The following is a 16394-nucleotide window of genomic DNA, read 5'->3' as shown; positions in this document are numbered from 1 at the left end:
AAAAAGAAAAATTTCAAAAAGGTCACGATATCGGAGTATAGTGGTCCCTTCACAATGGATTTATATGCATTTAATTTTTAAAGGGACATCTCTGTGATAGGAAGCTATCAAAAAGGAGAGGGGAAAAGTTTTTTTTTTTTTTTTCTAGTACATAAATTGTTCCCCATCTATATTATACAGCCCAGTTACTCAACAGGAGGAGGAATCTGTCTAAGCATCTGCTTACAGAAGAGCCACTTCAGAGGCCAGGAGAATACAAACACAGTAATGACAGCAAGCCACACGGTGTTCACGAGACTGTGACAGACGAAACACACACCTTGATTGCAATGTAAAGGGGAGGGAAATAAAGTCAGTGACTCCAGCGGTCTGATCATACTCAACGTCTCAAGAACCCCGCTCTCTGGCCCCAGGAGGACTGAGCAAGTATCCCTGACAGTTACTGGCAAGACGTGCTACATGACTGCTCACTGGGGTCTCGGCAGGACCACTTTCCCTGCCATATCTGGAGTCCAGATTAGACCGGCATGTCAAATGCAGTACCCAAGAGGACCACTTACACCCACACCTTTATTTATGAGTTTAAAGGTTTTCAATTTTGGAATCTGCAGATAGTTTTCGCTTTCATATCCTCCCAACTGGGAATGACCAATTGTTCATGCACTTGGCTCACCGCTATGGCAGAGAGCAGAGAGAAACCAATCTTCTGTTCCACCCCCATCCCAAGACTATAAATCCCCAGCACCAACAGCAGAACTACAGGAAGGACTCAATCTCTCACTGAAAATTCAGTGGACTCAAAGGCAATCAGCAAGCTATAAGGGTTACCATTATGTGCTAAGTTTAGGAAGCCCCGTAGAGCTGCGAATTCACACAAACCATCGCAGCTCTGAGCCAAATGCAAGATGCCCGATGGGGAGCTCATGTGGAGTTAGCACAGATTTGAGCTAGGGATGTCAGCACTACAGGGCTTAGACTGTGAAGAGGCTTTTACCAGCACAAGCCACTCAGTTACCCCAAGGCCTCCTGTGGCACACTTACGGCATCCTTATTTTCTCAATTAACCTGAAACTTACCATTACGGGCCCATATCTATAGTGACCAAAAAACAAACAAAAGGTTTCATATAAGATGGAGCTGTATCTACTAATACATTTCACTTAAAGCACAGATTGACTCTATACAGTGGTCTAACAGGTTCACCCACAGTTTAATTGCTCCACTCACTGTATATTTACAGGGCAAAATGGAGACTACATAAATACATAAAAACAATGGAAATCTCGGAAATCTCTTTCTGCCTTACTGCTTCGGAGTGTACTTAAGTATTACAGAATGATATTATGCTCCAAAACATGTTCATAATGCCATTACTCCAATGTATCAAATCCTTTGTCCCTGCCCCACACACAAAAATGACCCTTCTTTCAGGGTGTAACATTAAACACCAAAACTTAAATTCTCTACAGTTTGAGTACTTCCAAGAATACTGCCCGATTTGGCATTTTGGAGCACATTATTATAATATTGTGATTAAACACAATCTGCACAGCAATTTAGAAGCATTTCGCTTTTATTTTTCATGTAGGCTTGTTTGCACTGGAAGAAATTCCATGGACAGTAGTACAGAAGCGAGCAAATGGTGTAAAACCCCAGAGAGCAGTCGTGGTAGTGGCCTTTCAAGGTATCACTGGGAACACTGCAACTGCAATGGAGTGAGTGTGGTTGCTGGGCCCAAGAAGACTTTGTATACATACTAGAGTCCGTTAGGAGGGCGTTTTCCATTACTTTCCTCCTTGCCCTTCCACCTGGAACAACAAAGGTTACACATACAACACTAGACGAGTCGGCATGCCTGTACAGAATTGTGGTACAGAAGTCAAACTTTCTCAGACCAAGAACAGGAGGATAGCACTGAACAGCTGTGCGAACTCACATACATTTTGCAAACTAATTCCCTCATGCTCTTACAATAGGAACCGAGCATAATGTTGTTGAAATACATTTACCCACAAGCCTTCCAGAACTGTTCAGAACCATCTCTGAAGTTGAAAGCCTAGATAAGAAGATGGTTAAACTGTCGTGGCCATAGTATGGGGCAGCCAGGGTAAAGATCACTGGAGTTTTACTGGCAAACATTTTTTATTTGACGGTCACTTCACATCTGAAAATGTCACAAAAATGACGAAAATAGCCACTGACTGTAAACTAGCATGTTAACCTACAGAAAAGCGCAATTTTATTTTAAAGTGTGACAGTGTAAGAAAGATGGGCAGTATTTCAATTGTACTACTCAGTGGATAAAACTGACTAAACTGGAGGACAAATATTCATAATCTATTTACAGCATGTATGGACAGGTTAAAAATTAAAGGTTTCTGTTAACAATGAATGAATTGCCCCAAAAAGGTGAATTTGCTTCATGAATGTTTCATATTGGTTTTACTTCAGGGACCGATAGGAAGACTGCATTTCCGAGGGGGGGTTGCTATGGTAACCGCTGAGGCACCCCTGGGTGATTTATCTTCCCTTATTAAATGCAGCGCTGAAAGCAAAGGAGAGCTGATTAAATCCAGGGGAAAAAGAAGCAAGAGGGAATTGGAAAAAATGAAAAAAATCTATTGATTGAGGCTGGGCCTGAGAAACAGATGCCTTAAACCTGGCAAAAGCAATCACTTCAGTGTGACGTGACTGCTGCTGAGAGGGTACAGTCAGTAACGGGGAATCAGTGGGCTTGTGTGTCAGGATCAAAGTGTAGTAAGTGAGAAGTAGAGGGGAAGACTCACAACAGTGGAGATCTGTTCATGTAAAGATCTAATTTCGTTCCATACTTAAATATTGTTTTACATTGATATTTAGATGTACAGTGTCTGAGCAGAGTCCACAGATAACAGTTTATTGTACTTGTTTTTTTAATTTTTTCAGCTTGAGGGCGAGTGTGAACATGTATATGCAATGGATTTTAGTGACCTTTATTAAATGTTGGGATATATTTAGGGTTTACACACCTGTCTGAAGATTAACCAGTAAAAACATCAGAAAATGGGTTAGAGGTGTAGATCAGACCATGGTATTCTCCTATAGTGTGCCCTTTGATCTCTCCCAGGTTCAAAAGAAAATAGCATGTTTTAAATGTGACACACATCCCAGTGGGGTACACAGCAATAACCTCCCACAATTCAGAGCTAAAAAGCCAAGGCTCTCGTATTATTGTTTTAATATTTATTTTGGGAAAGGTCAAAGCTCGCATGAGGGAGTTACCACTTATCTAAGAAATACATTGCTCATAATCAGGCTTTTAACTAAGGAAAGAAAACAAACTAAGAACTGCTGCAATACTAGGGGAAGTAGCATATTATAAGCAATGCAAAACCTAGCTGAGTCTGCATTATTGGTTTAGCAGATTTAAGTAGTTAGATACAGACTTAATTTCAATTTAATTTGCTGCTCATGGTTTGTTAAGTCAGCATTGCACATATAGATCTCGGTATCTGAAGAGAGACTAGGACAAAGGCAATACAAGCGCTTCTCTAGTTTTTTGTTTGTTCTACATGCATGTGCAAAATACTGACTATCTGGTATCTAGTTAAAGTCCTTATTCTGGTGCAGACTGGTGCTAAAAATAAATAATTAATAAAAGCATAGCAATGAGAGACCGTACCTTCTGCCTCCCCCAGGGAGTGACTATCATTGGCACTCGGTACTTTGTGAGTTCCATTTGCCTGAAGTGACCCGGGTGTGTTGTTGCTGGAAGTAAAGAAAACAACTAAATCAGTATCTTCACTTGACTGCAGCCCAGCGAGAGGCAATAAACTTGTACCCTGGTTTCATACAAAGGGTTCAGTGCAACATATTTCATGCCAAAAGGTTTATTCCAGTTTGGAAAATATTGCTAAGCTTTTGGAGATGCATTGTTACAATTTCTCTTAGAACATTACACAAAATGCTGCAATGTCATTTTGGAAAGCAATCTTGGTTCTTCGCACAAAGGAAGAAAAGTATCCCTGTTTTCTCAGACACAAAGGAAATTACAAACACCCTGTTAAGGAAGCCCTATAAAAAAAAAATGTATAAAGCATAATTTCCCCTGTATGCACAATAAAAGGATCACCTCACACCCCTTTGCCCAATTTTCCTTTTCACCACAGTGAAGAGTTTAAATATTTGAAATACTCCCCAGGTTCTAGAGAGCCCAGTGGTGTAAGAGTAGACAGCAGAGCCCGGTACAAACAGCAGGTCAATACGGCATTGATTTCTTGTACTCAGTTGCTCAGTACACTCTGTGGAATGTGCCGGAGCCGTGTGCTCTGAATACAGAATTACACTTTTCAATCGGCTCAGCAGCAGAGTAGCTGCTCAAATATCTACTAGAGCTTCTTTCTGGAATGCAAAATGACCCGAATACTTATTAACTCATACATAATACACTGATAATAAGACAGGGCGGTCACTGAAGACCTTTTATCACTAGGAGACGCAAAAGGCTTATTTCATTTTGTAAACGATCAATTAATCTGTAGGTTTTTATCACTTTAATTTTCTGTGAACCCCAATGATTCACAGCTACCAAACAGGGTAGCTGTTTAAGGCCTAAACATTCAAAAACTTGATTACACACCAGAACACATATTCCACGTAGAGGTTCAATTGTGGAGATTCTGGTGAAGGCCTTTTTGAGATGCATAGAGAATTAATGTTTTACAGGTTTTAAAAGATACAAAAAAAGGAAAGCAATTTTAAAATTAAAATAATTATTTTAGAGATTTTATTTTATTGATTTAATCTTTTTAACAAGTCTCTGTGTTGGCGTTATATCTACATGTGAGTACATGTTGTGGTCTTCACCCTGGAGACAATTTTCATGACTTGGACACAGGCCATGACTGTATCCCTGGCCCAGGAGTTGTTGCCAGCGCAGTACGGTTTTGAGTCCAGTTACCTGTGAGCCGTGGAGTCATGAGGTCTGTCCAAATCCACAGTACACACCGGCTCTGTGATGACTCGTGCAGACAGGGAGAAACGCTCAAACTCGGAGGGAGAAATCAAGTAAAAACCTTTATACATAAAAAACAAAAACAAAAGTCACTCGTACTAAGAAAATCTTAAAATCATAAAATACTTCAGGCATAACAAAGGTAACTTTGGTCAGAAACATTTCAAAGAAGCTGGAAGTGACAAACTAAGTTAGACTGAATCTGTTAATACCATGCATAATAAAGTAGTTTAAAAAAAAAATACCTTGATGGACTTTAATGGACTATCAGAGATACGGAAAACTTTGTAATGTTTTGGAATAAGGAACAAATAAAGTTGAACCATGTGTGTATAAAATGCAAAATTAAATTGTATTTATTTGCTATGGGGATGAAACTAGATATTAACATCATCCCAGAAGAGCTGCTTATATACTTTATTATTTTAGTTTTTTAAAGGTCAACATTGGAAACTGAGAAACAAGCAGTGTGATGATCAACACAGACCACTAGCATTGCTGTAGGTCTGTATTTTGATACATCGAGGGATTTTTCTCAGTATAAACATCTAAATATCTCCTTTTTCAACCCATTAAGTGAAGGGTAACCACAAATCCAGGTCTTGGGGGATTACAAATCAACCCCAGTACATAATTGAACACAATTATTCATGAACTAATACCCTCTTTCCCAAGTCTTTTGCAAGCAATGGAATGAAAGAAACCTCTTAAGACGTGAAAAACCCTGCACTCAGTTTGGTCCCTTATGTTTTTTAAATCCAGGTCTCAAAGGCCCAATTGCTTCTGGCTTTCATTCAACCCGGGCTCAGGTGTAGAACCCTATCTGTGGCCCCTCAGGACCAAAGCTGCTCAGCACCAACTTGGCTGAAAATGTCTTGGGTCACATGGAAGTGATGATTTAAAGCAGTGGTTCCCAACCCTGGTCCTGGAAGACTCCTGTGTCTGCTGGTTTTCATTCCAGCCCTTCTGTCAATTACTTATATGACTAATGTCCACCTGTTGAAAACAACTCACAAGGCTGCAATAAGAATTCAGACAAGGGTTCAATCAAGAGCTCAGATGGAATGAAGACTAGCAAACAGGCCGTCCTCCAGGACCAGGGCTGGGAACCACTCCTCTAATGTAGCTGATGATTTAAAGAGACCGATTAAACCCGCTGGATTGTGGCCTTTGAGGACTAGATCTAAAGACCCAGCTTTATAACCTTTGACTGCAGCTAGGACAGATCTCAGGGGTAACTGCAGAGGCCACGCTCACCCTGGCCAGTCTTGGTGAAGACGCAGGAGGCGATTCCACTGATGTCTTCCTTGCGGATGCAGTCATAGCGGACTTGTGGTCGCAGTCCCGGGATGCTGAACACATGGATGTCGCCCAGGTTGGTAAGACACATCAGGCCATTCTCAGAGTAATCGTCGGACGACACACTGCCGAAGTTCGCCAGCGCCACCTTCCGCACCCGGCAGCCCTCGTGGGCCGTCAGCTTGAACTTGGTCTTGGCACTAACTTTGGGCAGTGTGAAAACCTGCAGTGAAACACATACACATCATATACAGTGTGCTGTGGAGAGCTACACTGCTTTAAACCTGGGGCACCCCTTCGAAATCTTTAATAGCTCTGAGGTCTCCATCCCTGGCCATACAGGGTCTAGTTAAAGTATTATAGGTGGCCCATAATTGGAAGCACTTAATTCTGATCAACCAAACAGGTGTTTTGCTGAATCTACTCATTAAATAAATCATTTGTAGTGAACAGCTGAATTACTTAATCTTTAATCTAAATACTTCCACATCTTTACCATAGGTGTTAGCAGGTGAAAGACCATTTGACTGAAAATGAAGTGAGGGGACCAATTAGGCCCCCTATTGGGGTTCATTTGCAAACCCATTATAGAGGGGTTTCAAGGAGCAAAGCCAGACAATAAATATGATGGAAAACCCCTTTTTCCATCGGAGAATGAACACAGATGGTCTTTACAAATTGATGAGGCTATAAAAGGAGCAAGACTGGGCCTCACCAGGTTGAGACACTTCTGGCTTAACAAAACCACTTATTAGCCCAACTTTATACATTCTATGTTTTCCCTGCAGTCTTGAGAAACTTATTTAAGAAGAGAATTAAAAAAAATGAAAGTAAAAAATGTAGTGGACCTTCAGGACCACCCTATTTATTTATTTATGTTTTATAAACAGGATTCTCTAGTTAAATTGTAAGAGAATCGAAATATTTTGTATTTATTTATTAAGAAGAAATAAATATAGAAAAAATAAATGGATAGTGAGAGGGTGGAATAGATTATTAGGGAGAAGTGAGTTCAAACACTACATATATTTTAAGCCAAGCATTTAAATAAAAATTCATCCAAGTAAATTCAATTTGGTGTTCTTGAATGAACAACATAGCAGCAGCCATGAACCATGACTAGATCAATTCCAAGCCTCTCTCTCATTTCCAGTAAAGCAGAGATATCCACAGCGGGATGGTGTAAAGGTGAAGGAGAGGGGTGGTGTTGTGCGGTACCTTGAACTGCTCCTCTGAGGCGATGAGGACAGAATGGCTGCCCTGCATGTCGGGGGCCTTGGCCAGGTCTTGCGACACCTCGTAGGGCTCGGGCAGCGGGTTCCCCCGGCCGTCCAGCACCGCAATGGACACCACAGGTGCCCGGTGCATCAGCTGGATCTCCTTGCCCAGTACAGCCTCAACGCTCTGCTCCGAGAACTTCTCCAGAGAGGGCACCTCCAGGGCATAGGCGTACACCGAGCCCGAGTTGGTACCCGCCCACATCGTTGGGCCATGGTGCGTCCCTGTAAACACACAGGAAGAATAAGACCAGGTCCCCCAAGATCGGGTTTTTAATTCATAGGTTTGTTCTTTATATATAGATTTTTTTTTTTTATTCACTCCAGATATTATTTCTTGAAGGAATGCATGCATTTTATGTACACATCCTTGTATGGATTAAACAACTCTTGCATTGACATCACTGCACTGGTTTCCTGTGGAATCCAGATTAAAATGTATTGGACTAACATTTTAACAAGCTTATTTTGGATCACTCATGCTTTAAGAGGCTTTTAATGAAAGGAACTATATCAAATAAAAATCTATGGAATTATTAATAGATTTATTTTTATAAAACAAGTATGAAAACCTCCACCCCCAAAAGCAACTGACCCCAGGGAAGCACCCTACATAGAAAGGCTAGGTTATCATCTTTGTAAAGTACCAGTTGAAGGCACATTACTTAATTAAACTACAACTCCCAAGACAGAGAAGGTTTTCTGGGTTAAAATGATTAAGCTCACACAAAGCTAGGGGGATGCTTCAGTAGAGAACTTGTTCTGGAAATAGTTAAATTTCCTCTGAAAGGCACTCCCATTGATCCACAAGCTTGTACTTTACAAAAACATTTAAAATGGCTAGAGTACTGTATAGTGACTGCTCTGTTTTTCTGCTTAATTGAACAATATGTGAGGTTTCTTGGCAGATCACGGCTTCACAGCTGCTCACTTCAATACTATACAGACAAGAAATCAAGGAGGTGGGGAGGAATACTCACCAAGGTCTGAACACTCCCACACAATTGGCCAGATTAATTTTAATAAGGCACAAATCCAAATCTTATAAAATTAGATTATAATAACTACCACATTGTTTAAAAACTTGGTTTCCTGCACAGTTCACTTAAGCAGCATTTTAGTATCTGCTGATATAAGGTCTGGTTTGCAAGCTTGAGTGCAATCCTCTTATACTGAAGATAAAAAACAGGATCCTTGTAGGCACCCTAAGAAATAAATGTGAAACCATGTGTGTGCCAGACAACCTGCACACATTCCAACAAACAAAAAGTCAGACATTCAGGCAATTAGTTTACATAAAAGTATCCCTAGGATTTTTAATGGAAGACATGTGGTTGCGATAAGTAAGTTTATTTGTCAAGATTGTTTCAACACGAACCTTAACAGCCATTAAATTGTCAACAAGGGCAAAAATGTGCACAGGAAATAAACTAATTAAGTGGTATAAGATGAAAAAAAGCCATTGGTGCACAGCTCTGATTATTCCTCGTCACTAGTTTAATAAACAGTCATTGAGATAAGCCCACGGGCATCTTTTGAGGAATAATTCAAAAGTTGAACCCTGGGTCAAAGGGACTGGTTTCCTGTCAGTTTGACTGCAATAGTTTGCCGATTAAATCAATTTTTATTTGTATAGCGCCCTTCGCAGGGTAGCCACAGAGCACTTTACAGACTGGAAAACATACAACAAAGTACAGCAAAATAAAAATGCAGATGGGATACTTCTAGGAGGTGACAATAATTTGGGATGAATGAGGAGTACAAATTAAAGTGCAGAAACTGTGCATCATCATAAAGCACTACAACAGAAAGTTTGATGCATTTAAAAAAAAAGAATGGTTACAATTTTGTTTGCAGAGAAAATTTTAGTCATGAGCACTTTACTATTGCAAGTCTGCTCAAGAAACTATTTAGAAAATGTTAAACTAGGACAGGGCGGCAAAATGTTGTTACTATACGGAAATGATGTCTTCAGTTCTGTATTTCACCAGAGCCATTCATTATTTAATTTAAATGAATATACAACAAACTGAACCCAATTAACAGTTTTTACAAGTTTATAAGGTTAACGATCTAAAAAGACCCATAAACACTTAGGCTTATGCTTACTGACTTTGCACTAATAGACAAATTATAGAAAAAGGCCCAACTGCCAAGGAGAAAAGTTAAGTGTATAATAAAAACTGCCCAAAAACATTCACAGTTCTGTTAACAGGAAGAAGAAGCTCGGTCCTTGAGGGCCACAGTGCCTTCTGGTTTTTGTTACTCCAGTTACTTACTGGAACGATTAATTTGCTAAACTGAACCAATTAAACAAAGTCTCCAGGTTGTGTGCAGGTAGGGATTTATAACATTGTCTTGTTTATGCTGACATTATAAATGAGTAGATACATTTCCTAGATACGATTCTATTCATAGATATGTTTCTGGATGGGATCAAAAACTAGCGGTTGTGAGGAGGTGTCCCCTTTCGGCGAGTCTCACCGTCTCTCAGGTACGTGTCAGCGAAGCACAGGCAGCGCACCACCCCGGACAGCGAGTCATCGGCAGAGCGCGGCTCTATCCTCCGCTGCACCGGCGCCACCTCCACGTCCGCCGGCCCCGCCTGCTCCGCCAGCTGGGCATTGGCCTCCTGGACCTGAGAACAGCCCACCGTCAGATTGGCACCACACTGGGGCACTGGCCGCTATACGGGCACCCTAGCTTTCCAATCGAGATATGAATGTTAAATCACTCAATCTCACAGAGTTCTGTTGTTGCATTTTGGAGCTCAGTTTTTAAAGAAGAAATTTAAAAATAACTGCTATGCAGAGCGACTAGGAACAGGCTTTCCAAGGCTTCAACAGTACAGCAGGTGGTACCATAACCATAAACTCACTGCCTCAACCCTCATACCAACACAGTGAAGATGTAAACCTGCACTGCAAGTGGAGGCTTTTACCAATTGAACCAGTGAGGACTAGTTATAAAAGGCCCATGTATTGCAATTAGAAAGTAGATTTGGTTCAGAATTTACCAGTACAGTCAACTGTTTATCAAGAATTTAGACATTAGATCTTACAATAACTCTAAACTTTTTAATTGTATCACAAAATACAATTAAATTAGATTTGTGATGTGAATTAAATGTGATACTTATACAGAGAAGGAAAAATAGAATTGTGCCAAGATTGCAAGAAGTTTGACCAAAAGACAGAGCTATATTTGAGGTCTAGCCAAGAGAATATAAACAGGTGTGTATGGACATTGATGAGCCGCCAGCCCTGGGGTCCCAGCATCCCTCACCTTGCTGGTCGGGCTGTTGATGACCACTCGCTTTTTCCCTGACACTCGGCTCTTACGGATTCTCCTGAAGGACTGACGCAGGGATTTCTTCAGGGACTTCACCCGAGACAGTGGGCCCTCCATGGCTAGAGAGTCATTGGGGTGCAGTGTACACCTGCAACAGCACAGCACAGCTCAGAACCATTAATCTATATTTTACTTCCCATTTAGCTCACTGGTCTCAAACTTAAATCCTGGAGAGCCAGTGTCTTCTGGTTTTGGTTCCAAAACAGATGATCCCAGTTACTTAACTGGCCTGATTATCTTACACAACAATTTACACTAACTACTTTCATTGTGGGATGGTGAGAGGGGTGAAAAAATCTATTAAAAAAGTCTTCATCAGATATGTATTCACCCCCTTTGCAATGACAGTCCTAAATTAGCTCAGGAGCAAACAACTGTTTGAGATGTGCAATATGAGATGTGCAATAAAAGTGGTTCACATTATTTCAGATTAAATAGACCTCTCTTTGCCTAAATGCAAAGCGATGAGTCTGGCACAAACCCAACACAACACATCACCCAGGCAACACCATCCCTACTGTGAAGCATGGCGGTGGAAGTATCATGTAATGGGGATGCTTTGCAGTGGCAAGGACCTGGAAGCTTGTCACAGTAGAGGGCAAGATGGATGGAGCTAAATACAGGGAAATCCTTGAGGAAAACCTGCTTCAGTCTGCAAAAGACCTAGGTCTAGGCAAGGAAGAGTTGCCCCTTTGTTACCTGGCTAGCACGGCACCACGGCGATGGTAGTCGAAGAGGCCGAAACCATGGCTGGTCCCAAAGGCAATGAGGTTCCACTCTGCGTGCAGTGTCACGGCGGTGACGGCGGCTGGGGGCAGGCACTGCACCAGGATGATGGGATGGAAGCCCGGCGGGAAGCTGATTGGTCCGTTCTTTGGGGCGAGCCGGTCGTGACCTTTCCAGCTGAAGCCTTCGCGGTCCTGGAGTAGGTCCACAGTGGCCGTGTTAATCAAGTGATCAGACATCTCCTCGTTGACCTCCATCACCAGGACCTAGAGGCAAGGATGTGGGGCACATGTTAGTCAGGAACGCTGCATCATATACTCCTTTTTTTTTTTTTTTTTTTTAATCTCCATTTACTTTTCTAACAAATTGGGAAATTACAATTTGTCAGCCGAGTACAACAGTACTACAATTTCAGGAGGAATAAGACGAAGAGCACATCCTCAGAATTGCATGTTGTGAAAGCCATCTGCAGTCTTTCACACGGCAAGCTCAACCCAGATAGTGCCGCAATCAGAGGACATGATGCAGCTGGACGCGTCAACAGTCTGAACCTGAGCAACAGGGAGTCACTAGTGTTCAGTGAACGGAGGATTGCCCAGCCGACATCTGCCCACCTGTCAGTGCTTGGCCAAGTATGTGCTGCCCCCCAGGAATACTAAAGTGCTAGAGACCGCAAACCATACCTAGTATGGAGCAGACCAGCTGGATCCAGGCTTTTGTATGTAACTTACACTCTGGAGCCCGCCTATATACTACTGTAGTGACAGAGCAGTAAATATTACAAGTTTAATAACAGTTAGTTATAGTTGTAAGAAATGTACAGTGGCTGTCTTGGGATGTTGCAATTTATCTGCCTCTCTGTAGTGACACTGGAATGTGGCAGCAGGGTGTTAACTCCGTCCAAAAGCATTTGGTGTTGCTCCCTGCCCCCCCCAGCCAGACAGCCTCCCTGGCCGGGCACCAGGAGGGACTACACTAGAAGATTTGCTCTATCCCACTCCTATCATCAATCTTCCCCCATAGCAGTCCAAATGTTTTTTTCCAACCATGTATTTTCAGATCAATACTGCTGTCTGTGCATTGCATATAATACACAAACACATGCACATTTGTTCATACACCAAACGACAGCATTTATACACAGAGTACAGGTTATATATATACCGGTTAGCCTGGACCAGGAAAAAATTGGGATATCATTTTAGATGTAATTTTTACCTATTTTTAGGTTGAGGGAAAAAAAAGTTTTTTTTTGGAGCTCAGTGAAATTTACCTGCCCCGCTGTCCCAGCCACCACCAGCTTCCCGCTGTATTTACATAGAGAGATCTTCTGGATACCCAGCCGCGGGTCGTCACTGTATGGGTCGAAGCACCCAACCTGTAATGAAAGGGAAGCTGAATACACTCATTTCTACTCTCGAGGGGAAAAAACACTGGCTCAGCAAAATACAGACAACAAAACAAAGCAATGCTGAAAACAAGACATTACCCACAGCTTATAATTCACATTTCAGGGCAATTCAGATACGTTGGTGCCAATGTAGACAAATAAAAAGAATCTCCACTTTTCTGTGCAGCTGTGGCACATTTTCCAATGACTTTCCATTACATATGCATAGGGTACATCAGGGGTACACATAATAAATTCTCAGATCAAAAATAAAATACACAAATAAATTGTAATGTTAATTGAATAACAGCAAGCATGGGGGAATCCTTTTTTAATGACACTCATCAGCTAAGGATTGGAGTTGTTGGTTATAAATGGTTGGTTAAATAAATGATTAACAGGTCGTCTGGGGTCGTAGACTGGGATATACAATTCCTTACAAAGAAAAGGATGTCTGAATTTGCAGACAGTCGGCAGAAGATTTAATACAAAATCTGGTAGTTGTTTTTTTGGTTGTAGCAAAGTTGCAAAAAAAAAAAAAAAAAAAAATTGTCCGTTGTAATTTAATTTGATATCCAGGTTAATTCTGCTCTTTAACTGCTGATAACTGCTCTTAATCAGTCTCCACCGACTGTATATATACACCCTGGAGATTATGCTCACACTACACACATTCATCATCATTCAACAAAATGTATAAGACTCATCGAAAATGTTTAATCTTTTGCAGATATCAGCATTTTTTTTTTGTTCTGCAGAAAGCCTGTTCTTAATTACAGTTAATAGAAACTATTCCAGTGCAGCGCATATGTTGACAGGAGCTCCATGCCAAACTGCAGTCCACTGGTTCCTCTGAGTGAGGGGGAGATGGGGGCTGAGGCTGGAATGGACTCGATCTGTCAAATTTTTAAAGGAGACTAACATTCCCCAGTTTTAGCAGAGGAAAACTCGATCATGCCAATAGAGTGGGCAGCTTGTGGGCAGAAAAGACAAGCAAACCTTCAAAACCAGGTCAGATAGGATGCAAAAATGATGCACTAGTGGTCAGAATTCTGGGATACTAGAAAAAAATGGGAAATTATATGTTTATTACCATTTAGAAGAAAAATAGAACAGGGTTACATTTCATGGGCATTTTAACCACGTTACAGACAAAAATATTACTCCCATTTAGTATTGCATGGACAATTACCACAACTTCAAGGGAGAAATTAAAATAAAACAGTTTTGAATCCATAGCTCCTTCATATGGGAGGATATTGTATCAGGAGAATTGCAAGGGAAGTCAATATTTGCTTTAATGGATCTCCATCAGAATGCAGGGTTTGGATTTAGGAGTAGTACACAGTGGTCTATCCATTAATTATCATCATTACATTTATAATCCTCCCCTTCATTGAATATATTTATCATGTTAAATCATGCAATAGGTCAGGCCTAGTAAATCCTAATAATGACCCAAGATTCACAGCTCCTGCTCCTGGTATCTCCCAAGGCCCTTGACAATTGGAGTGTGTGTGTCAGTGGGGCCCGTAAGCCTTACCTTTCTGAAGGGGGGCCACTCCTCCTCTCCCGGCTGTGTCAGGCTGTCATTGTGGTCGCAGTCTGTCTGGAAGATGTTGGCGGTGCTCAGCTTGTACAGGGGCTTTAGAGAGACCCCAGAGGCATCCCAGAACCGCACCGTGCCGTCTTCATGGCTAAATGCACAGAGCAGAAACTGATAGGTCTTCAGGCAAATTACATCTCAGGTTTTCAGAACTTATCAAGCAATTAAGGGAAATGCAAAGGCTTTTGTGCATTTACACATTCAAATCTATATGCATTTTAATTTCTAAACAACTTGCAGACTTACAAATGTATTCCCATTTAAAGTGTTGGTTATCTTTGCCTACATGATGCTGCATAACATTTGTATAGCTCTGTGACATCCAATCTGGCAACACAGGTGCAAGTACTATGTAGTGGAAAATGCTGGTGCCATTAAACAGTTACGTATTGTGAGTTAGATCTGTTAGGCTGCCATATTAAGTAGCATTAGAAGAGTACACTGTGGGTGGGGCGTGATGACATCACAGTGCCATTCAGGTGACAGTCTACATCAGAGTGCCGATTTACAAACCAGGGCTTCCTACAGCTCAAAGGCTCAGGGCTTTAACACTCAGACTAAACTATCCCACATAACTATTACAAGAGTGCCAGAATTGCGTGAATCTACCACCCATTTGTAATAATAGTTTATACTCGTCAAGGAGCAACTATGAATGCTCACCAGGAAATCTTGCTAAATGCGACCCAAACCCCATTATTATATCAGGACTTCTAAAAAAGCAAATCTTCCTTAATCCCACATTCTGTGGTCATTTATCTCTTGAACCATCTGTCTCGAGAAACAGCACTGAAGTGTTAAAAGTCCTCTTAGGAGAATTTATTCAGTGCGTTTCATGAGAGAAAGTTTTGTCGAGCGCTGTCGAGCGTGTCCTGAGCCAGGATAATCAGACTGGCTCATGCCGATTAGGAGGGCTTTTCTTTGTGGTGTCACTCACTCAGGGCTCTCGGTTACCTATAATGCTGGGAGATGCTTATCGCTGCCTTGTGTGGCATATCCCAGTTTAAATCAGGAAGGCTGATCAGTGCTATAAGCCATACCCATTTCTCTTTATAGTACCGAGTTATTAGAGTGTTTTGTTCTGCGATTATAATTATTATTCAAATCCCAAGCAACTCGCACTGAAACAAGCAAAAACCTGTAAAAAACTGTATAAAAATCTGGTGCATGTGTTACAAATGGTGTTTATCTGCCATGTTTTTTTATAGGTTATATCACATTAAAAAAAACAAGTTAATACACAATACAAGATACAACAATTGTCTCTAACATTGAACTCGCACAGTCTTGTATTTCTGGATACATCATTTATGCCTTGCTTATGGAATAAGATTGATCTGGTGATATTTTTAATTGCATAATTGTTTTTATCAGACTTGCAGGGCATGCTGGGATGCACGCACAATTAATTTTTCTAAATAAGAATTAAATAGCCATCATTGCAGTGTTTGGAAATAGAATTAGTCATGTTATAACTTCAGCAGCAGCTGGGCTCATTGGAAAAAATGAACATTTGAAAATCCCTGTAAGCATTCACATTGCATTGATGTCAATGCTGTTGTGGAACTGGAGGAAGAAAGAAAAAAAAAAAATATATATATATATATATATATATATATATATATATATATATATATATATATATATATATATATATATATATATATATATATATATATAAAATATGACAAAATAAATGTGTGGTGTAAAAATTGTACCATGCCTCACTCATGCTCTTTGTGTCACATAGGT

General features: G+C 40.9%; 1 protein-coding gene across 1 annotated transcript in view; it reads right to left on the bottom strand.

Annotated features, from left to right (window-relative positions):
- Nucleotides 1-16394, bottom strand: part of llgl1 (LLGL scribble cell polarity complex component 1) — an 83974-nt gene that overhangs the window by 12819 nt on the left and 54761 nt on the right. The window contains exons 12-20 of the mRNA XM_066688960.1: nt 14580-14733; nt 12920-13024; nt 11620-11912; nt 10855-11008; nt 10054-10207; nt 7511-7794; nt 6251-6515; nt 4940-5054; nt 3662-3747 (exon numbers count right to left, since the gene is read on the bottom strand). Of these exons, the coding sequence (XP_066545057.1) occupies nt 3662-3747; nt 4940-5054; nt 6251-6515; nt 7511-7794; nt 10054-10207; nt 10855-11008; nt 11620-11912; nt 12920-13024; nt 14580-14733 (1610 nt within the window). The remainder of the gene's footprint in view (nt 1-3661; nt 3748-4939; nt 5055-6250; nt 6516-7510; nt 7795-10053; nt 10208-10854; nt 11009-11619; nt 11913-12919; nt 13025-14579; nt 14734-16394) is intronic.

This window comes from Amia ocellicauda, chromosome 17 (assembly GCF_036373705.1).
Source record: "Amia ocellicauda isolate fAmiCal2 chromosome 17, fAmiCal2.hap1, whole genome shotgun sequence".
Lineage (NCBI taxonomy): Eukaryota > Metazoa > Chordata > Actinopteri > Amiiformes > Amiidae > Amia > Amia ocellicauda.
This window is presented reverse-complemented; position numbering and strand designations above follow the sequence as displayed.